Source organism: Mobula birostris, chromosome 12 (genome assembly GCF_030028105.1).
Source record: "Mobula birostris isolate sMobBir1 chromosome 12, sMobBir1.hap1, whole genome shotgun sequence".
NCBI lineage: Eukaryota > Metazoa > Chordata > Chondrichthyes > Myliobatiformes > Myliobatidae > Mobula > Mobula birostris.
This window is the reverse complement of record NC_092381.1, coordinates 15455516-15479963: the sequence shown is the minus strand read 5'-3', so window position 1 is coordinate 15479963 and position 24448 is coordinate 15455516. Positions and strand designations below refer to the sequence as shown.

Genomic DNA, 24448 nt, shown 5'->3' with positions numbered 1-24448 from the left:
TTGTTGAGTATGCCCACCAAGAAAATGAATCTCAGGGTTGCATATGGTGATAATAAAATTTACTTTGAACTTTCCTTTCATTCTGTTTATTTTCATCTAGCTGTGCCTTAAACATTGCTATTTAATGTAGCTGTCCTTAGAATCAATGTGTCCCACAATCAAAGCAGAGGGCAAAAAAATGACTCCTAAGTGGATTTGTTGGTTAATCTCTTTTATTTAGTATCCTTAAATAATATGATGATGTGGTATTATAGTGGTTAGCGGAACACTTTACAGCGTCAGTGATCACAGATCAGGGTTCAATTCCCTCTGTTGCCTGTAGAGGGGCTACATGGGGTTCCTCCAGCTGTTCCAGTTTCATCCCACGTTCCAAAGATATACAGGTTAGTGTTAGTAAGTCGTGGGCATGCCCACGTTGGCACTGAAAGAGTGGCGACACTGGCAGGCTGTCTGCAGCACATCCTCAACCCAAATGATGCATTTCACTGTACGTGTCAAAGCAACAAATAAAGCTAACCTAACCTAATCTCTAACCCGAGAATTGTTTGACATGAATAATTTGAATATATGGAAAACATATCATTGTTAAATTGGAATATTTTGTTAGCATCTTTGAATGTATTTTTAATAGGGTGTGGAATCCAGTAAATTCAAGCTTTTGAAATTTTTAATTAAAATTATATACGATATATACTGTATAACATTTATCACTTTAAAATTCAGAGACCAACACAAGCTCTTAAAACCACCCCTGGCAGGATAGAAAAAGTCCCTACACTTTACCATTCCAGTAATACAAGCTTTAAAGAGGTGGCCAATACTTATGAAGGAATGAATCAGTGTGGGAAGCAGATTGACAGAGTAATGGAAGACATGAAACAATTGAAAAATTAAGTAAATTTTGATAATTTTTCATTTAAAAAATAGATTGATGAAATTCTTTTTTAATATTGCCTCAAGTAGTGCTAGCTAATTATTTGCATTTTCCACTTGAACCTTTGATTGGAGAACAGTCTCTGATGAAGCATAGTGTAATAGCTTGAATCTGAAGGTGCACTGAGCCAAAAAAGCACCTAAATATTTGCTGTGTAATGGATAATAAATATATTGCAATTCACTTGGGATAATTCATTAAATTTGCATCTGTTACCACTAAAATAAATTGTTAGATTTGCCCCCAAAGCTGGACACATCAAATGAACTATTTGAGGAAGACTTGGATGTCTCCAATAAATCAAAATGCATAGCTGCAAATTTTGAAGCTGGACAGTCATGAACAAGCAATAAAGCTTTCTGGGAGACCTTTGAAAAGTTCCTGGGCTTGAAAGTGTAATTATGTGTGACTTTTGTGTGATAATGCAATGTAAATGAGAATGCTTCAAGTTTCAAGTCCACTTATTATCAAAGTATGTGTAACATGCTGTAAGGGTTGACTGCTTATGTAATGGTTTTTCTGTAGCAGCAATGTTTGGGTTATGGCTGGAGATAACAGGATTGTGGATGCCTGTTAGCCAATCAGAATTTTGTTGCCCTGTCTTGTGATTCTGGAAGCAGTTGATTTTGTGGGGGGAGGGGGAGAGAGGGAGGGAGGGAGGGGGAGGGAGGGGGAGAAAGAGAGACAGACAGACAGACAGAGCAAGAAAGATGAAAAGAGAAGACACGAATGGAGAGATTTGGTAGACTGCCAGATGGGGTGGACTCCGAGTGGGGTTCCGAAGGTCGGCGACGCTCGAAGGAGATTGATGGTGGAAGAAGGACTACTGAGTGAGCTTCAACTTTGTGCACAGACTGTTTAAATAAGATTTAGGCCCTTTTTCTTTTATATTTTGTTTCTCTACTAACCATATTGTCAAAGTAAGAGTTATAAAGCTTAATGGTTTAATGCATATTGTGTACTGTTTGTTACTTCGGGGTATTGATTTGTAACAGGGGACACATTGCGCAGCATCCACCCAAATGAGATTTCTTAAGTTTGACCGGGCAGGGGGGTTATCACCCCCTAGATTAAGCCCCTAGGTGAAGCAAGTGTTACATATGTATACTATATACAACTTTGAGATTCATCTCCTTACAGGCAGCCACAAAACAAAGAAACACAACAGAACCCATTAGTGATCATCTTATGATCTAATAATGGAGAACCGGGAGCTGATTTAGACAGAATAGATCTGATTTGGGACTGTCAGCATAGCTTTGTAATTGGGAAGTCATTCTGACAATCCCTTGGGGTTCTCTGAGAAGGTAACCAAGAGGGCAGTGAAATGGATGTTGTCTATGCAGACTTTAGTAAGCCCTTCACAAGTTCTCTGATGGCAGGTTATTTTGGATGTATGCAATCCTGGCTGGAGATAGCAGATTGGATTCATAGTTGGCTCATTGGTTGGAAGCAGAGGACCAAGGGTTGTTTCTCAGTCTGGAGACATGGGTCTAGTGGTGTGCCAGGTGGGTTGTTGTTTGTTATTTATATAAATGATTCGGATGTGAATGTACAAAGCATGGTTTATAAGATTTTGATTCTGATGTAAATCCTACAAGCTGGATCCAATTGCCCTTGTTTATGCAACACACATTTCAACTATTGTTCCCAAATTTATTAACAATTGCCTATTGAAATTCTACACATTACACAGTAGGATCGGATATAATTCTCACAGAGAACAATGGAATGGGCATCTGTGATTTAGCAATTGCTGTGAAATGACAGTGAAATATGTGGAATATTAAATTTTAGTGCAGGACACACAAGACTCCCCTTGGACTTTGTGGGAGGCTGGGTCAGAAACTTCATGGGCCTGGCAGAGATATTTTTAACGTCCTTACCCATGGGTGAGGTGCTGGACACTGGAATATAGCTAATATCTCTCAGTTCATGAAATGCTTTAAGAATAATCTGGGAAATTATTGGTCATTGAGTCTGTCATCAGTATTAGGTAGATTATTGGAAGGTATTGTAAGGGTCCAGATACTGTATATAAGTATTTTGATAGAAAATGCCTGATTAAGGATAGTCATCATGGCTTTGTGTGTGGTAGGCTGTGTCTAACCAATCTTACAGTTTTTCGAGGAGATTTACCAAGAAAGTTTATGAAGGAAAGACAGTGGATATTGTCTACATCGTATTTAGCCAGTCCTTTGACAAAGTCCTGCATGGGAGGCTGGTTCAATTGCTTGGCATTCAGGATAAGGTAGTAAATTAGATTTGACATGTGCTTCGTGGGTAAAGCCAGAAAGTGGGATTAGATGGTTCACTCTCTGACTGGAAGCCAGCGGAGCAATGGTCTTCATTTGTCTACCATCTCCCTCTTCACCTGGTTTGATTTATCACTCACCAGCCCCTACCTCAGCCCTCCTGCTCCCACTCACCTCTTCCCCCTCTACACGCTCAGGATCTTTATGCAAAATGTCAACCATCCCTCTCTCACCACAGATGGTGCCTGGCCCGCTGAGTTTATCCAGCTGTTGAGTTTTGCCTCAGGTTACAGTATCTGCAGGTTCTTGTATTTCCACCTTTCCCATTTGTTTTTTCCAAAAATCAGGAATTAGATCCTGGCTCAATAACTGGAGGTAACATCTTAAATCTAACTCTTCCAAGGGGAATTAGAAGATAAACAACTTCTACCCAATTTATATAAGGCCATATTAACATTAGCTGTAAAATTTCTTTGTCCATTTGATCCCAAACACAATAGAGATTTGGAATGAAATACAAACAACCAAATATGATGTTTATACAAAAAAAATTCAATGGCATTTGTCCAACTTTTAAAATATTTATTGAATGCACATTGCCTTTAAGGCTCTTAGTGTCAAATATGGATTCATTGAGAAACTGATTACTTGCATGTTGTAAATTAATAAAAAGACTAAATGATTTTGGTTACTCTCTGAGAATAATTAGAGTAAAATTAAGGATGATCAATTTTAACATGCTGAAGATGATTAGTGTTCTAACTGGTGACTCTCTCTGACGATGTCTGGTAGCCACAATACACACAGTGATGGCAACAATCAGAGTCATTATAATTAGAATACAACCAGCTACTAGAAGAATTTCTGAAATGTTAATCACCAGAGATTCATTAGTTTGGGTAGTTGAGAGCGATGTGGTTGTGGGTGTGTGATTTGAATAAGATGTTGTTAGCGACTGTGTCTGATTTGATGGTGTAGGTGGAGTAGATTGAATTCATGGAGTTAAAATCAAGGCAGCCTGTGCTATATTTGACAACTCCGAAGTATGATTTGCTTTATCGTGTGCAATGATTCCAAAGTAGAGTACTGTCCCATTTTTCAGTTCAATATTCTCAGAGATCATAAACGATTCCTCCGATTTTGCAGTCTTTGGATTCAGCCCGTTGGTATTGACCTTATGAGCAGATTGAAAATCATTTTTCAGCTGTGTAAAGTTTTTACTCATCCGTATTTCATAGTAGGAAGCTAAATAAAGAAAAAGGAATGAATGAAAGTTAATGAACAGTATAAAGATCACCAAATCAAACTTTGTTACTATCAGAGCAGTGCCATTAAAACATTCACTCAGAATTTGTTTGCCTTCATTATAATTTTTTGGGTTGTTTTCTATATTCTCTTTGGTACATTGGACATCTCCAGAAGTAGTTTGATGTCCTTTGGTATTGCACTGTGCCATTGACGTCCAATACATTTTCTGAATCCATTTAAGTAACAGGAGGGCAGAAACAGGTTTAAGAAAGGCAGATTTCCTCCCCAAGGAACAATGGTGAACCTGATTGGTTGTGATGCACCCCTAGCAACCGCTCTTGTCGGTGACTTTGACCTTGTTAGAGGGCGAAGGGAGTTCAGCAAGTGTAACCACAAGCACCTCACTCAAGTTGAAGCAATTGGCCTTGTGGCACCATTTCGGCTCCCTTCACTGAACTGATTTACACATTGTTCAGGCACTTTACTTCCTCACTAAAGTTGGTAAAGTCTGTAAGCATTCTGGAAAAAGACAAGAAGGGAAATAACATGCAAAATACGGGAAGAACTCAGAAACTCAGGCAGCATCAATACAGGGCAATAAACTGTTGACATTTCAGGTCAACACCCTTCATCAGGATTGCTTATTCATTAATTGTTTACTCCCTCCATAAATGTTTCCTGACTTGCTGAGTTCCTCCAGTATTTTGTGAGTGTTGCTCAATATTTCCAGCGTCTTCAAAATCTCTTGTGTTTAAATACGAAAGTAAACTGCAAAGTGCTGGAGGTACTCTGCAGGTTAGCTCAGGTGGTATCTATGGAAAAGAATAAACATTTGATGTTTCTCACTGAAACCCTTCATCAGGATTGGAGAAAAAAGATGTGAGATCAGACTAAGAAGATGGGGGGGGTGGGGGAGTGGAGGAAAATGTACAAAGCGGTAGGTGATAGGTGAAACCGGGATAAGAGGAGTGGTGAAGTAAAGAGCTGGAAAGTCAAAGGGCTGGAGAAGAGGGAGTCTAATAGGAGAGGACAGAACACCATGAAAGAAAGGGAAGGGGGAATGGAACACGGGAGGGGGCAGGGAGTGATGGGAAGGTAAAGATACAAGGTGAGAGAGGGAAACAGGAATGATGACTGGAGAAGGGGAAGTTGGGTGGCAGTTACCTGAAGTTTGAAAATTTGATGTTCATAGCATCAGGTTGAAGGCTACCCAGACGGTATATAAGGTGTTGCTCTTCCAGCCTAGGTGTGGCCTCATCGCGGCAGTACAGGAGGCCATGGGCTGACAAGGATAAGTGCCAGGAGGGAGATCAGAGGGGAGGGACGAATGGACAATGGAGTCACATAGGGAGCAATCTCCCTGCAGAAAACAGAAAGTGGGGGAGAGGGAAGGAGGTACTTAGTGGTGAGATTCCATCGGAGATGGCGAAAGTTATAAAGAAATATGTGCTGAACACGGAGGCTGGTGGGGTGGTAGGTGAGAACATGAAGCACCCTATCCCTGGTGAGGTGGCGAGTGGATGGGGTGGGGACAAACGTGCACGAAATGCAACAGGTGCATTTGAGGGCAGTGTTGAAGGAGGAGGAAGGGATGCCCTTCTCTTTGTAAAAGGAGGACATGCCCTTAGTTCTTAAATGAAAAGCCTCATACTGAGAACAGATGTGGCGGAGACAGAGGTACTGAGAGAAGGGGATGGAATTTTTACAAGTAACAGCATGGGAAGAGGTATAGTCCATGTAGCTGTGAGAATCAGTGGGTTTATAACAGACATCAGTAGATAAGTTGTCTCCAGAGATAGAGACAGAGAGGTTGAGACAGGGGAGGGAGGTGTCAGAAATGGACCAAGTAAGTTTGAGGGCAGGGTGGAATTTGGAGGTAAAGCTGATGAAGTCGAGGAGCTCAGCATGGGTGCAGGAAGCTGAACCAAAGCAGTCGATGTAGTGTAGGAAAAATTGGGGAGTGATACCAGTGTAGGCTTGGGACATATACTGTTCCACTTAGCCGGAGAACAAGGCAGTCATAGCTGGAATCCATGGTGGTGCCCATGGCTACACCTTTTGTTTGAAGGAAGTGGGAGGAGCTGAAGGAAAAATTATTGGGAGTGAGAATCAGTTCTGCCAGACAGGAGAGAGAGGCGGTGGAGGGGAACTGGTTGGATCTGGTGTTCAGAAGGAAAAGGAGAGCTTTGAGGCCTTCTTGATAGGGACTGGACATCCATAATGAAACTAAGGCAATCGAGGCCAGCGAACTTTAAATCATTGGAAAGATCAAGAGCATGCAAAGTGTCATGGATGTAGGTAGGAAGGGACAGGGCCAAGGGAGACAAAACTGAATAAGGTGTGCAGATACAACTTCAGTAGGGCAGGAACAAGTAGAAACAGTGGGTCTATTGGACAGGCAGGTTTGTGGATCTAGGGTAGGAGGTAAAAATGGGAAGTGTTGGGTTAGGGAACTATGAGGTTGGTGGCAGCAAATAGGAGATCTCCAGAATTAATAAGGTCAGTGATGGTGTGGGAGCCAATGGCCTGGTGCTCCTTAGTGGGATCCTGTTTGAAGGGTAAATAAGAGGAGGTTTCTGACAGTTCTCGCTGGATCTCAGCAAGGTAGATGTCAGACTACTACAGCACCCTCCTTATCTACAGGTTTGATGGTGAGGTTAGAATTAGTGCAGAGAGAGTGGAGAGCAGAGCGTTTGGAAGGAGTAAGGTTAGAGTAGGAGAGAAGAGTGGTGAATTCAAGAAGCCTGATGTCCCATCAGCAGTTTGCAATGAAAAGACAGAAGACCAGGGCGGGGTGTCCAGGAAGAGGAGGAGGGTTGAAGATAGGAAAAGGGGTCATTGGTGCGGAGTGCAGGGTCTTTGCCAAAGAAGTAGGCACGGAAATGGAGGCAGCGGAAGAAGAGCTCGGTGTCTTGATGGGTGCAGAACTCACTTTGGTGTGGGCAGAGGGGGATAAAGGTGAGGTCCTTACTGAGGACAGAACATTCTACCACAGAGAGAAGAAGATCAGAGGGGATGGTGAATAGCTGGCATGGATGAGAGCTGGGATCAGAGTGGGGGAAGGGGATTAGTAGTGTCTGAGGAGAGTAGAGGGTTTGGGGTGTTCAGGGAAGGTGGGGTGAGAGGAAGATGGAGTCTCCGAGAACCCAAGAGCTGGCAGTGGGACCTGAGAGACACGGGATTGCAGAGTGGTGCCGGTGGGGGAAGGGGAGTTTGGGGTTTCAGCAGCAGCATGTAAAACTCGGCCTGGAGGTGCTGTTGGTCACTGAAACACTTTCACAACTGGGTTTAAAGCCAATTTATGTTAATCTTTGAATTTAAGTTAGAAAGTTTATTTGCATTGTGCCCTATTTCTAGTAATTCAGTTGAAGAGTACAGATTAAATTACAAATATTAACAGTTTTTAAATGGTGCATTTTTAAAATGATAAATTAATTCAGTACAGAAGCAAGCCCTTCGGTCTATCTAATCTGTGCCAAATTATTAGACTGCCTTGTCCCTGCACTTAGATCATAGTCCTCCATACCAATCCCATTCATGTATCTACCTAAATTTTTCTTGAATGTAAATTGAACCTGCAAATGTAGAGATAAGAGGCCTCTCCATGTATGGAATTGATCATACAAGGTAATTATTGGTGAGAACTATTTAATGAGCGTGCTCAGAAATTAAATCCCACACTGTTTATACTTGAGAATATAATTAGAATTACCAGATCCTTGATCAAAATCATCGCCTGGTGCTGTCCAGTTCAGTTGTATTTTATCTTCAACTATTGCTGCTTTAAGATCCATGATTTTATTAGGGGGAAACACGTCATGGGGTGGTCCTGGAGGAACCTGACTTACAATAAACGTGCCACCTGACTTGATTCTCTTGAAACTTCGAAAGTTTGTCTGAGGATTGTCATCAACGGGCCGTGTCTTCAGCAGATTTTGTTGAATGGAGTCTAAAAGGAAACCAAATAAAGTATTTCAGAAAAAAAAATCAAGATATTTTAATAAGGGACTCTGAAAATATAATGCAGATTGATCAGAATCAGGTTTATTATCACTGGCATGTGACGTGAAATTTGTTAACTTAGCAGCAGCAGCTCAATGCAATACATAATATAGAAGAAGAAAAAAATAAAAAATAAAAATTATAATAATAAGTAAATCAATTATGGTATACGTATTGTGAGGGGATCCTGGAGTGCCCCTATTAACTGTTTGGAGAGAGACATTTATCATTGATGGTTTGTTTGGAAAGGAGAGAGAGACAGAGTTATTTACCACCGATATGCTGCTTTTTAAAAGGCAGAGAGAGAGACGAAGATCCACAGTTGGACTGTCACTTTAAGGCATTGGAAATAACTTTGGATTTTTACTGAGCTTGGAGTTGGAGACAGCACCGAGCAGCTCGTAAGTTGCTATGGTGACCGAAGGCGGTGTTATTTAATGGACACTCAATGTTATGATTTTCAGCAGGTTGTTGATATTTCTTCAAGGACAGGTTGCCTGCTTGCGCACTTCTTCACAGACAAAGGAGGGAGGGACTCTTTGAGTGACAGGTGATGCTCAGCCTGGTGAAATAAATAGGAGGTCAGATGATACAGACCTCAGACACATGATCTGGACACTGAACGGGCATTGTTGTGCCCGCAGAAAAAGTGGGTTTTGGAGGATCGATCAGGCGGATCGATCCAAATCGCTATTCCATCGGTGAAGAGGGGGTTGACTGGTGGGGAGTTGTCTATGTGTCCACCCTCGCCTGGGTGATAGCTCCACCACAGGAAAACCGGTCCCCCTGGTTAAAGTCACAGTCGGTGACTTGTAAAGTTTTTCAGAGGACAATGAGAAGATCGACGGCATCAGCTCACCTGAAGACTCAACTCACTCTGTCTCTCTCTCTCTCTCCATCACTACTCAACTAAATACCACGAACTGAACTGAACTGAACTTTAGTCAACTTCGTAAGACTGTATCTTTTTACCCCTAGACTTAAAGAAGCTTGGTTTTTTCATACATATATATTCCACACTTACTTTTATGCATAATCATTGCCAACCTGTTTGATTTATCTACATTTATATTATTGTATTGTGTAGTTACTAATAAATATTATTAGTTGTTAGCAATACGAGACTCTAAAGTGCTTTTCATCTCTGCTGGTTTCTTAACCTCTGTCACGGGGTACGTGACAGTATATTGAATAGATTAAAAATTGGGCAAAAAACAGAAATACCGTATATTAAACAAAGTGAGGTAGTGTCCAAGGGTTCAATGTCGATTTAGGAATCGGATAGCAGAGGGGAAGAAGCTGTTCCTGAATCACAGAGTGTGCGTGCCTTCTGGCTTCTGTACGTCCTGCCTGATGGTAAAAGTGAGAAGAGGGCATGCCCTGAGTGCTGGAGGTCTTTAATAATGGGCGCTGCCTTTCTGAGACACCGCTCCCTGAGGATGTCCTGGGTACTGATACCCCAAAGGCTACAGCCCAGTCTCCTTCCATTTTACACAGACCTAGGGAGGAAAGTTAAAACCCAGGGCAGGTTTGTTTTTTTTACACCAAGAGTGGAAGGTATCTGGAATGCTCGACAAGGGGAAGTGGTGGAAGAAAATATAATTGCAATGTTTTAGAGGCATTTAGATAGATAAGCTTTGTCACATGTACTGTACATCAAAATACATCTTATGTGTCAAATCAAATCAGTGAGGACTATGCTAGACAGCTTACAAGTGTTGCCACACTTCTGGCGCCAACATAGCATACCATTAACTAACCCTAACCATATTGTCCTTGGAATGTAGGAGGAAACCAGAGCACCTGGAGGAAACCCACATGGTCACAGGAAGAATGTACAAACTTTTAACGGACAGCAGCAGGAATTGAAACCAGATCTTACAGCTGGAATTGTAATAGCATTACGAAACTACTATGCTAATGGGCCTGTACAGTGGAGAGCATTCTACCTGGTTGCTTCACTGTCTGAAATGGAGAGGCCATTGCTCAGGATCAGAAAAAGCTGCAGAAAATTGTAAACTCTGCCAACTCCATCATGGGCACTTGACTTCCCAGCATCCAGGACACCTTCAAAAAGTGATGCCTCAAAAAGGCCGTGTTATGCTTGTTCTTAATAAAGATAAACGTGACGTGGGTTTACATTAGAGCATTTTATTACTGAAACGCTGCTCAACCCTATGCACATGCGCAACCAGGTCACCATCATAGCTTCCAGTTCCAGGTGAATACCTCGTATTGCCCACTGGAAACTGAAGTTCTTTATTATGCACACATAATAACACAGGCAGCACCATCATTGAGGATCCCCATTACCCAGGCCAAGCCCTATTCTCATTGTTACCATCAGGGAGGAGGTACAGGAGCCTGAAGGCAAACACTTAAAATTTCAGGAACAGTTTCTTTCCCTCCACCATCAGATTTCTGAATGGACAATGGATCTGTGAACACTACTTCACTATTTTTTATTTCCTTTTTTTGCTCTACTTATTTAAATATATACATATATTGCAATTTATAGTTTCTTTATTATGTATTGCAATGTACTGCTTCCGCAAAACAACAAATTTTTGTGACATTTTCCAGTGATAATAAAACTGATTCTGATAGGCTGCATCATTGTCTGTTATAGTAGGGTGGGAGGGCTACTGCACAGGACTGAAAGAAACTGCAGAGGGTTGTAAATTTAGTTGGCTCCATCTAGGGTATTAGCCTACAAAGTACCCAGGACATCTTCAAGGAGCAGTGTCTCAGAAAGTCATTATCTATTATTAAGGACCTTCAGCACCCAGGGGATATCCTTGGATACCCTTTTCTCACTGTTAGCATCAGGCAGGAGGTACAGAAGCCTGAAGACACACACTCAGCGATTCAGGAACAGCTTCTTCCTCTCTGCCATCTGATTCATAAATGGACATTGAACCCGTGAACACTACCTCAATTTTTAATATGTATTTTCTGTTTTTTGTACAATTTTTAATCTATCAATATACATATACTGTAATTGATTTACTTGTTATTATCTTCTATATTATGTGTGCATTAAACTGCTGCTGCTAAGTTAACAAATTTCACAACACATGCCAGTGATAATAAACCTGATTTTGATACTGATTTATTGATTTATATTGCTTTATGTTTACAATTTCAACGTCAAACCTAACTTTTCACATTGGGAATTGAGGACTTAAACTAGGTTAACACTGAACTGCAGTGCACTCTCAATGTATGGTATGTCTTCATGCCCACTCTGTCTCCTAATTCAGAGAGTTAGCAACTAACTTGTAAACATATCACTGTTTCCTCATCATCATGCTGAACTCACTACCAGCAGAACTGCACTAACTTCACCAGAAAGTGCACAGTGTTTAATAACAGCAGCCCATCAAAAGATTTTCAAAGAATATTAGCAAAGGTTTAGCTTCAAGATATTGATATCAAGTAGCGAGGACAGTGGATAACAGAGTACTGGAGGAGTTGAGTTTCAAAGAAAATTAATGACAGGAGGTTGTTCTGAGTTCTTTGGAGTTGTCAAGTCTAGGACTAGGAATGCAAAGGATGAGAGCTTCAGTGGCACTTGGGCTGAGGAAATGGTGAAAGCAGATGGTGTTACACTATTAAACATAGTAGAAAACATAGGAAAAAAATAGAAAACCTACAGCACAATACAGGCCCTTCAGCCCACAATGCTGTGCCAGACAAGGACTTACTTTAGAAATTACCTAGGGTGACCCATGGCCCTCTATTTTTCTAAGCTCCATGTACCAAGTGCTTAACATTTATCCATTAAGACATTACCATTTTGCACATATCCTGGAATGTACATAGCATGTCCTTGCCGCCTGGCTGCAAATCTTGTGATCCCATCTTTTCCTTGAACAGATATTTTAAGGGTGTATTGTCCAGTTCCACCATAATCAATAAAATATCGAGAATAAACACCATCATTTCTAACAATATCAGGGTCTAAAAATAAAAAGGCATATAAAGGTTTAAATGAAGGCATGCATGAAAACTTATGAAATACTAACTTCCTTTATAATGATCTACTTTAATTGTAAAGAGAAGTAATAAATGGAATAAATGGCTATATGTCAGACTGTAATGGATATTCACTATTCTGGGCCCAGTTAAGCTTTTAGCCAAGTTCAGCTTTCTAACACAGCAGCTGACTCTTCCACAGGTCTAAGAGTTCTTTTTGAATAAGTTAAGCTCCCAACCAATATTCTTTGCTCAGCTTCTTGTTGTAAACAAGAACCAGTCTTCAGTTCTTAATGTAAATTACAAGCAATAATCAGTCTGAAGTTAAAAGGACAGCTTTGCAAACAAACAGCACAGTCTATAGACCACAGGCTGCTGACACACAGCGTGGGGTTGGCTGCTCAAGAGATGCAATGTAAGACAATGGGTATGCGTTAATTGTGCCTGTATCAAACCAGACAATACCAGCTATTTCATTCAAGGAATCTTGTAGATCAGATTGATACTATTACTTAGCGTGTTAAATAGCTAATCTATCACTATGTCCATGGAGGTTCTCAATTATCCAGGTCATTGTATATCAATCAGTAGTAAGTCAAGACAACTGGACTTGTTGTGTTGTCTAGAAGATGTTTTGCGTCTCCTCCGAGAGGCTTCTTCAATTCTGATCTATCTGTGAAATTCATTAACCCAAATGGCAGTGGAGGCCAATTCAGTTGCTATATTTAAAGCAGAGGCTGAATAAGTTTTTCATTAGTCAATGTGTTCAAGATTACAGGGAGGAGGCAGGACAATATGGTTGAGAAAGAAAATAAATCAGCCATGATCAATTGACAGAGTACATTAGATGGACCGAATCCCTAATTCTGCTCCTATGTCTCATGAACTAATTAATGGGTTCGCACAGAGTCAATCGCAGTGAAGGACGTTTTCTAGAAAGGATGCATTATTTCTTTGATAGTTTTTTTTTCCAGTCATTCTCGCTGCAGTGCGCCATATCACTTCCAATGAACATCCAGTGAGATGGGGAACTTCTTAACCTACAAAACCTCAGTAGGCAATCTGCAGTACACAGATGACACTTGAGTTTTCATACACTTATGGGTGTATGTAATCTTAGCTTAAGTTGAAAGGTAGGCACAACATTGTGAGTAAAGCATTCAGACACAAACTTGAAATACCGTAAGACCATAAGAAATGGGAGCAGAATTCGGCCATTTTGCCATTCAGTCTGCTCTGCCATTTCATCATGGCTAATCCATTTTCCCACTAAGCTCCAATCTCCTTCCTTCTCCCCATATCCATGAGAAGGCCTTGGCGAGTAGGGTAAAGGAAAACCTCAAGGCATTCTTCAATTATGTAAAGAGCAAAAGGATGACAGGAGTGAAGGTAGGACCGATTAGAGATAAAGGTGGGAAGATGTGCCTGGAGGCTGTGGAAGTGAGCGAGGTCCTCAATGAATACTTCTCTTCAGTATTCACCAATGAGAGGGAACTTGATGACCTTGAAGACAATATGAGTGAGGTCGATGTTCTGGAGCATGTTGATATTAAGGGAGAGGAAGTATTGGAGTTGTTAAAATACATTAGGACAGATAAGTCCCCGGGGCCTGACGGAATATTCCCCAGGCTGCTCCACGAGGCGAGGGAAGAGATTGCTGAGCCTCTGGCTAGGATCTTTATGTCCTCATTGTCCATGGGAATGGTACCGAAGGATTGGAGGGAGGCAAATGTCGTCCCCTTGTTCAGAAAAGGTAGTAGGGATAATCTGAGTAATTATAGACCAGTGAGCCTTACGTCTGTGGTGGGAAAGCTGTCAGAAAAGATTCTTAGAGATAGAATCTATGGGCACTTAGAGAATCATGGTCTGATCAGGGACAGTCAGCATGGCTTTGTGAAGGGCAGATCATGTCTAACAAGCCTGATAGAATTCTTTGAGGAGGTGACCAGGCATATAGATAAGGGTAGTGCAGTGGATGTGATCTATATGGATTTTAGTAAGGCATTTGACAAGGTTCCACATGGTAGGCTTATTCAGAAAGTCAGAAGGCATGGGATCCAGGGAACTTTGACCAGGTGGATTCAGAATTGGCTTGCCTTCAGAAGGCAGAGGGTTGTAGTGGAGGAAGTACATTGGGATTGGAGGGTTGTGACTAGTGGTGTCCCACAAGGATCGGTTCTGGGATCTCTACTTTTCATGATTTTTATTAACAACCTGGATGTGAGGGTAGAAGGGTGGGTTGGCAAGTTTGCAGACGACAGAAAGGTTGGTGGTGTTGTAGGTAGTGTAGAGGATTGTCAAAGATTGCAGAGAGACATTGATAGGATTCAGAAGTGGGCTGAGAAGTGGCAGATGGAGTTCAACCCGGAGAAGTGTGAGGTGGTACACTTTGTAAGGACAAACTCCAAGGCAGAGTACAAAGTAAATGGTAGGATACTTGGTAGTGTGAAGGAGCAGTGGGATCTGGGGGTACGTGTCCACAGATACCTGAAAGTTGCATCAAAGGTAGATAGGGTAGTTAAGAAAGCTTATGGGGTGTTAGCTTTCATAAGTCAAAGGATAGAGTTTAAGAGTCCCGAGGTAATGATGCAGCTCTATAAAACTCTGTTTAGACCACACTTGGAGTACTGTGTCCAGTTCTGGTCGCCTCACTGTAAGAAGGATGTGGAAGCATTGGAAAGGGTACCAGGATGCTGCCTGATTTAGAGAGTATGGATTATGATCAGAGATTAAGGGAGCTAGGGCTTTACTCTTTGGAGAGGAGGAGTATGATAGGAGACATGATACAGGTGTACAAGATATTAAGAGGAATAGATAGAGTGGACAGCCAGTGCCTCTTCCCCAGGGCACCACTGCTCAATATAAGAGGACTAGGCTTTAAGGTAAGGGGTGGGAAGTTGAAGGGGGATATTAGAGGAAGGTTTTTTACTCAGAGAGTGGTTGGTGCGTGGAATGCGCCGCCTGAGTCAGTGGTGGAGGCAGATACACTAGTGAAGTTTAAAAGACTACTAGACAGGTATACAGAGGAATTTAAGGTGGGGGGTTATATGGGAGGCAGGGTTTGAGGGTCGGCACAACATTGTGGGCCGAAGGGCCTGTACTGTGTTGTATTATTCTATGTCTATGTCTATATCCCTTCATGTCCTGACCAATCAAGAATCTATCAACCTCTGCCTTAAATAGACCCAATGACTTGACCTCCACAGCCACCTTTGTCAAAGGATTCCACAGATTCACCATTCTGGCTGAATAAATTCCTCCTTATCCGCCATTCAAAAAGGACTCCGCTCTACTCTAAGGCTGACCCCACCAGTCTTAGACTCCCCCACCTGAAGAAACATCTCTCCACATCCACTCTATCAAGGCCTTTCAACATTCAGTAGGTTTCAATGAGGTCACCCCTCATGCTTCTAAATTCCAGAGAGTAGAGGCCCAGAGACATCAAATTCTCCTCATATGACAAGCCCTTCAATCCCTGAATCATTTTCATGACCTCCTTTGAACCCTTTTCAATGTCAGCACATGCTTTCTTAGATAAGGGGTCCAAAACTGCTCACATTACTCCAAGTGTGGCTTCACCAGTACTTTATAAAGCCTCAACATTACATCTTGGCGTTTATATTCTAGACCTCGTAAAATAAATGCTAACGTTGCATGTGACTTCCTCACCATCGACTCAACCTGCAAATTAACCTTCAGAATCCAGCATGAGGACTCCCAATTTGCTTTGCATCTCAGATTTTTCAACTTTCTCCCTTTTCAGAAAGAAGTCTACACTTTTATTTCTTCTACTGAAGTGCATAACCATACACTTCTCAACACTATTCTATCTGCCACTTCTTTCCCATTCTCCTAATCCAAGTCCTTTTTTTAGCCTCTCTGCTTCCTTAAGACTACCTGCCCCCTATTTATCTTCACACTGTCCGCAAGCTTGGCCACAAAGCCATCAAATCTGTCATCCAAATCATTGATATATAATATCAAAAGCAGCTTGACCCAACACAGACATAGCCCTCCATTTTTCTATCATCCATGTGTCTATCCAAGATTTTCTTAAATCCCCTTGATGAATCTGCATCTTCTACCAGCCTGGGCAGGGTCTCCCACACACACACCACTCTCAGTGTAAAGAAGTTACCTCTGATATTCCCCCTTCCCCATATAAATGCTTTTATCTGACATGTTATCTGAGCTGGATACACTGCCTGGAGGCAGATTCTGTAATTATATCATTGGAGCACTTCACCAAGTCCAAGTAAAACCTGATCTATTTCAGTACAATAAATCATTCAAAATGAAATGGTAGTGCAGACTTGATGGGCTGAATGAGCTAATTTTGCTCCTATGCCTTATGGTCTTATGACTCCATTATCTATCATTACTTTAAGTTACAGTATTTGAGATGATATTGAGACCCTCAACTCCATGCATTGGGAGCACACAGAAGCCTGGTGTAAATGGAAGAAGGAGCAAATCTATGCACAAACCGCCCATCCACTGCTTAATTACGCATCTCCTGTCCTATCTGTGGAAGAGTCTGGGATTCCTTTTTTTTTAAATTAGCTTTACATCAAAACACACAGTGAAATACATCATTTTTCACATCAACGACCAACACAGTTTGGGGGCAGCTCAAACTGTTGCAATGCTTCCATTGCCAACATAGCACGCCCACAACTCATTAACCCTAACCGTACATCTTTGGAATTTGGGAGGAAGCCTGAGCACCTGGAGGAAACCTACACAGTCACAATGAGAATGTATAACCTCCTCACAGACAGCAGTGTGAACACTGATGCCAACCACCTTGATAGTGTGCTGTCCTACATGAGACTGATCAGTCTCTACATCAACTCCAACATCAGTCACTTATGAATCCACAAAACCAGTGTGGAAGCCGTCCTTAATTCCAAAGTTCTAAAACATGCAGAAGGTATTTGTGGGAGGAGACCATATGCAAATCTTTGTTTTCTAATGAACATAGTTTATAGTTCAATTGTACTTCAGGACCTGTTGTATTCTGTCACTCTCTGGCTGGAACGTGAATAATGCTTTGTAATTGCATTCTTCTCTTTCTTTCATATGCACTTACCTGCGCCATCATCCAGAAGATCAATGCTGACAGAACTGCCGTCTGCCTGTTCCACCGTGGCTGTCACATTTGCATAAAGGACGGGTAAGAAACCATGACTGACTTCTGCAAAAATGACCAGAGGGGATGGCCATGTTGATTTATCTTGACTGATGTGTCCGTTGACAGTGATAGGGGGAACTTTCTCATCTGCTGCACGGGATGTCACTGTGATGGTTAAATCCTCAACTGTGGAAAACTTATTCTGCATCGCATAGGTCCATTCTCCAGTCTGATAGAAAAGTTAAGCCATTTTAATTTGAAACAAAGGAAACCAAAAGAAAAAAATGAAAAAGATAAACACAAAATCCAATAAGAGCCATACCTCTGCTGTGCCAGGAATGGCAAGCCTGCCTGTATGTAAAGAAGAGTCCATCTCGAAGTTTACATCTTTGTAAATCTTTCCACGAGGGTCTTGTACAAAGACAGATGGTGCAGCATTCTGCCATGTGATTACAAAGGAAGTATCATTCCCAATGGTTTTATCAATGTAAACTGTGCCGTTGAACCAACTATTCCTGTTAATGTTCTTTCCAAAACTTTCAACCTGTAAACCAAACAGGAAAAAAATTTAAACTGGTAATGTAGTGCATTTTCAACTAGTATTGGAAAGTTGTTCTAAGAAACAAACCTGGATTGACTGTTGGCCAAGGTTGCCATTTCCTGACACTAATCCAGTGAAAGCATCAATTAAAGAATTTTCGTCCACTTTATCTGTGGCTGAAAAGCTCAAACCACCTGATAATTGAAGAATAAGAAATTGTAGAATTAATATAGAGATCAGTAATCACTAAAAAGGGAAAACTTTTGCTTAAAATTTAAATTTTGCAATTTTTTCACTCCCTTTGCAATTTTTGCTCATTTCTTTCTCAATTCCTGCTAAAGCATTGTTTTCATTTACATTTACATAATTTATTATATTATAATTTGTCCTTTACTGTGCTTATTGTCTTGTTTATTACTTATTGTACTGTCTTGCACTGTTTTGTGCACTTTATGTAGTCCCGTGTAGGTCTGAAGTCTGGTGTAGTTTTGTGTTGTTTCAGGTAGCACCAGGGTGCTGGACGAACATTGTTTCGTTTTTACTGTGTACTGTACCAGCAGTTATGGTTGAAATGACAATAAAAGCAACTTGACTTGAATTGAAGTGATACTGTTGAATATAAGACGAATGAGGCAACAATTTGGCCCACAAGCCCCTAAACCTTTCCTATCATTATCTGCACAAATGTCTTAAATGGTGTTAGTATATCTGCCTCAACCATGTCCTCTGGCAGCTCGTTCCATATACACACCACCTCCTGTGTGAAGAAGTTGCACCTTTATGTCTCTGTCCTTTCACAAACCTATACCCTCTAGCATTTGATTCCCTTTTCCTGGGAAAAACAAGACCTGCGCATTCACTGTATCTTTGCCCCTCATGATTATTTACACCTTTTTAAGGCAGGGGCAGGAATTCATCTGTAACGGGATGAATCCCTGTCTCTGCACTAAAATGGACCAAGTTGTACTTGGATTTTGTGAAGTGCATTGATCATATAATCTCAACATCTGCTTCCAGGCAGTGTATCCAGCTCATGACAACGTGTCAGATAAAATCATTCATATAAGGGGGATGTCAGAAGTAAGTTCTTTACACCAAGAATGGTGGGTGTTTGGAACACCCTGCCCAGGGTGGTGGTGGAGGTAGATACATCAGAGGCACTTAACAAAATCTTCAATAGGCACATGAACAATAATAAAATAGAGGGCTACGGAGGAAGGAAGAGTTTGATTGTTCTTATAGTAAGTTAAAAGTTTGACAAAACATCATGGACCAAAGGACCAGTACTGTACTGTAATGTTCTATGTTCATTTCTTATCAACAGCTCTTTCCCTGACTACCTTAAATATACAGAAAGTAACACACAAGATACCGGAGAAACTCAGTGGGTCAGGCAACATTTATGGAGGGAAGTGAACAGTTGGCATTTCACATACAGACCCTTTATTGGGACTGAAAGATAGAGGAAATATCCAGTATGAAGAGGTGAATGCAAAGGGTGTAACAAGAGCTGGCAAGCGATAGGTGGATCCAAGTGGAGAGAGCTGATAGGCAGACAGAGGAGAGCAGAGTGGAAGTAGTGACATGAGCCGGGAGGTGATAGATGCAGGTGAGACAGGTGATGGAATCTAATAGGAGAGAAAGATGGAGCACAGAATCTAGGGAGCTGTGGTAGGCAAATGGGAGGGGAACCAGCGGGAGGAGTGTGTGGATGTAATTCCTTTGAAGTTGACACATCATCTAAAACTGTGACAAACTTGTATAGATGCATGGTGGAGAGTGTCCTGTCTGGTTTCATCATGGCCTGGAATGGAAACATCAATCCCCTTGAATGGAAAAGCTTACAAGAAGTAGTGGACATAGCCCAGTCTATTATATGTTTCAAAGGTACATTTAATGTCAGAGAAATGTATACAATATACATCCTGAAATGCTTTTTCTTCGCAACCATCCCTGAAAACAGAGGAGTGCCCCAAAGAATGAACGACAGTTAAATGTTAGAACTCCAAAGTACCCCCTAGCTCCTCTCCCTCCCGCATGTAAGCGGCAGCAAGCAACAATCCCTCCTCCCCCTACCGGCAAAAAAAAGCATCAGCACCCACCGCCGAGCACTCAAGAGTGAGCAAAGCATCAGCAAAGACACAGACTTGCAAGAACTACATTATCCACCTGGTAATTCAACATACCACAGGCTCTCTCTCTCTTCCCCCCCCCCCCCACAATAAGGGAGAAACAGATGTCTCCATTTTGCAACAAGCCCTCACAACCATTGAGCACACCCACAAGGAGTGCTGATGCAGGAAAGCAGCATCCATCATCAAAGACCCTCACCATCCAGGCCATGCTCTCTTCTCTCTGCTGCCAGCAGATAGGAAACGCAGGAGTCTCAGGTCCCAGGCCACCAGGTTCAGGAACAGTTATTTACCCCTTAACCATCAGGCTCATGAACCAGAGCAGATAACCTCACTCACTCCAACACTGGACCGATTCCAAAACCTAAGGACTCAGCAACTTGTGTTCTCAATATTGATTGCTTATTCATTTATTATTATTTTGTTTCTCTTTTCTTTTTTTTATTTTGCATAATTTGTTGTCTTCTGCACATTCATTGTTTGTCAGGCTTTGTTGTGTGCAGTTTTTCATTGATTCTATATATTTACTGTGAATGCCCACAAGTAAATGAATCTCAGGGTAATGTAGGATAGCATATATAACAGGACAAACCAAAGACTGACACTGACAGAACCACAAAATGTTATAATTATGTGGTTCTGTCAGTGTCAGTCTTTGGTTTGTCCTGTTTTTCTGTGATATCACTCTGGAGGAACATTGTATCATTTCTTAATGCATGCATGCACTTCTAAATGACAATAAAAGAGGACTGAGTGTTCTCATAATCTAATCTAATATATGTACTTCCACTGTGAATTTTCTTTGAACTTTGAGGTAGTGTAGGTGGAGGACGGGAAATAAATATGGTGATAAGGATTGGGGTGAGTGCAGCAAGAACGAGGTAGGACAGGAGGAGGAAGAAAAGGGAGAGAGGGGGAGTTTACTGAAAGTTAGAAAATTCAATGTTCATGCCAATGTATTGCGTGTGGACTATTCAGGTGGAATACAGGATCCTATCCCTCTAGGTTGTGTTTGGTCTTACCCTGTTACAGGAGGAGGTGAGGACTCACATGTCAGTGTGAAAATGAAGAGGAGAATTAATAGAGGAACATCATTTGCCAGCCCTTACACCACTCCTTCCCATCATATTTTACAGGGCATCTCCCCTCTGCTCCTTCAGTCCAGATGAAGAATCTTCTTCTGAAACGTTATCTGCCCATTTCCCTCAATAGATGCTACTTGACCTGTTGAGTTGCTCCAGCATCAAGTGTGATGGCAGCACCAGCAGTCTCTTGCAGCTCAACCTTATGTGCACACATTTAATTAGAGGAAACTATAGGGGAACGTTAGAGGCAAGTCCTTTACACAGGGAGTGATGGGTGCAGGAAACACCCCTCCAGGGGTAGTGGCAGAGGCAGAAACATTAAGGGTAATTAAGAAACTCTTAGATAGGAGCATGGCTGATAGAAAAAATGCAGGGATCTGTGGAAGGGAATGGTTACATTGATCTTATATTAAATTAAAACATCAGTAAAACATCATGGACAAAAATGCCAATACTGTGCTGCACTGTTCTATGTTCTAAGACATGTTGATTGAATCATCTTGCACACCATAAACTTATGTGGGCCTAAATGGTACTCAGGCTCAGTTCCAAACTCACTTAAAACATTGACCCGATATCAACCTGTCCAGTCAGATGTCATCATCCATACATTTAACTGTGTATTCCTTGCCTGTCATAGTGGATAATTGCTCCAGTTCCATAGCTGCATTTGGACCTAATGCAATGGTGTGGATAATAGCTCCACTTTGTTTCACATCTCCAAAGCAACTGCTTATAGTAGAGTCCTCCCCAGCAACAAACACAACTAGTTCATCACCATTTGTGGCACCATCGTCTCCACGAAGTACCTGAACAACAGTCAGTTCTCATCAACAGGGGGAAATAAATAACAATCATAAAAAATAATTCTTGAAAATTGCATTGTACTTACCTGAAAACCAGACCGAATCCCACTACAGATATTTATTCCACCACCTGCTGATGTAGGCAGAAAGTTTATAAGCTCCTTTCTCACATCATCATTTTCAATTCGTCTCAGATGCGTTCTAATAATTGCAGTGCTGTCAAAAGTAACAATGCCAACCTGGGATCCTAATTCAATGATCTGCATCAGGAATATCGAAGCTGCCTGTCTGAGCCTGAGAATTCGGTTTGCCTATTTTCATAAAGAAGATAAACTGGATTAGAAGTTCAACTCCATGTTTTAATGCTAGGTACCTCAGGGACTAATCAAACGAGCCTTTCATTATAATTTCAATGAAGTTCTATGAATTCCACTGTGGATCTAACTGTAAGTAAAATGGAGAAGAGGTGGTGGTAAAAAATGAAATCAAATTATTAAAAGGAAGTGACTTAGGGTCAGAACGTGTTGAAACATTGCGGGTAGAGCTAAGGAACTGCAAGGGTACAAAGACCCTGATGGAGTTGCATACAGACCTCCAGACAGTAGTAAAGATATAGTCTATGAATTACAACATGAGATAGAAAATCTGGGCCAAAAGGGCAATGTTACAATAGTCATTTGGGATTTCAATTTGCAGATAGATTGGGAAAACAGGTTGGTGCATGATCCCAAAAGGGGAACTTCCAGAATTCCTGCGAGATGGCTTTTTAGACCTGCTTGCGGTTGAGCCCACTAGGGGATCAGCTATCCCGATTGAGTGTTGTTATATGAACCAGAATTGGTTAGAGAGCATAAAATAAAGGAACTCATAAGGTAAGTGATCATAATATATAGAATTCACCCGGCAATTTGAGTAGAAGCGAAAGTCAGATATATCAGTATTACAGTGGAGTAAAAGGAATTACAGAGCCATGAGAGAGGAGTTGGCCAGAATTGATTGGAAATGGACACTGGTAGAGATGACAGCAGAGCAGCAATATGTGGAATTTCTGTGAGCAATTCAGAAGGCGCAGGATATATACATCCCAAAGACCATAAGAACACAAGACTTAGGAGCACCATTTGGCCTATCGAGTCTGCTCTGCCATTCAATCATGGTTGATCCTTTTTTTTCCCCTCCCCAGCCCCATTCCTCAGCCTTCTCTCCGTAGCCTTTGATGCTTTGTCCAATCAAGAACTTATCAAGCTCAGCCTTAAATACACCAAACAACCTGGCCTCCACAGCTGCCTATGGTAGTAAATAGAACAAGTTCACCACTCTCTGGCTAAAAAGATTTCTCCACATCTCTGTTTAAATGGACGCCCCTTTATCCAGAGGCTGTACTCTCTTGTCCTAGACTCTCTCACCATGGCAAACATCCTTTCCACATCTACCATTTCTAACCCTTTCAATGAGATCTCCTCTCATTCTTCTAAATTCCAGCAAGTACAGACCCAGAGCTATCAAACATTCCTCACATGATAACCTTTCACTTCCTGAATCATCCTTGTAAACCTCCTCAGAACCCTCTCCAATGCTAGCACATCTTTTCTTAGATAAGAAGCCAAAAACTGTTCACAATTATCAAGATGAGGTCTCACCAGTGCCTTATAAAGCTTCAGAATCACATCACTGCTCTTGTATTCACACAAACCAATCTTCCAATTTTCCGTCCTTGGACTCACTTTACATCGCACACTGTAGGAGCAGTGCTGCCAGGATAATCAAGGACAAGGCCCACCCAGCCAACATACTTTTCATCCCTCTTCCCTTCAGGAGAAGGCTCAGGAGCTTGAAGACTCGTACAGCCAGCTTCTTTCCAACTGTGATAAGACTGCTGAATGGATCCTGACCCGGACCTGCCTCTCCGTTTTTTTGCACTACCTTACTTTCCATTTTTCTATTTTCTATTTATGATTTATAATTTAAATTTTTAATATTTACTATCGATTTGTAATCCAGGGTGCAGGAAGCGCAGAACCAAATATCGCTGTGATGATTGTACATTCTAGTATCAATTGTTTGGCGACAATAAAATATAAAGTATAAAGTATTCTAGACATCTTGAAATGAATTCCAACATTGCATTTGCATTTTTCTCCACTGACTCAACCTGCAAGTTAACTTTTATGTTCTTCTGCACAAAAGCTCCCAAGACCCTTTGTATATCAGATTTTTGGATTTTCTCTCCATTTAAAAAAATTGTCTGCACATTTATTTCTTCTATCAAAGTGCATGACCATGCATTTTCCAACATTGTATTTCATTTGCCACTTTCTTGCCCATTCTCGTAA

General features: G+C 41.4%; 1 protein-coding gene and 1 pseudogene across 1 annotated transcript in view; both read right to left on the bottom strand.

The window, feature by feature from the left end:
- Nucleotides 1-3877: 3877 nt before the first annotated feature.
- On the bottom strand, nucleotides 3878-10422 carry LOC140206435 (calcium-activated chloride channel regulator 4-like; annotated as a pseudogene).
- A 1786-nt stretch (nucleotides 10423-12208) lies between these two features.
- The window catches only part of LOC140206434 (calcium-activated chloride channel regulator 1-like), a 55003-nt gene continuing 42763 nt past the window's right edge, over nucleotides 12209-24448 (bottom strand). The window contains exons 7-12 of the mRNA XM_072274803.1: nucleotides 22202-22426; nucleotides 21941-22118; nucleotides 18180-18286; nucleotides 17874-18095; nucleotides 17510-17780; nucleotides 12209-12402 (exon numbers count right to left, since the gene is read on the bottom strand). Coding sequence (XP_072130904.1) covers nucleotides 12209-12402; nucleotides 17510-17780; nucleotides 17874-18095; nucleotides 18180-18286; nucleotides 21941-22118; nucleotides 22202-22426 — 1197 coding nt within the window. The remainder of the gene's footprint in view (nucleotides 12403-17509; nucleotides 17781-17873; nucleotides 18096-18179; nucleotides 18287-21940; nucleotides 22119-22201; nucleotides 22427-24448) is intronic.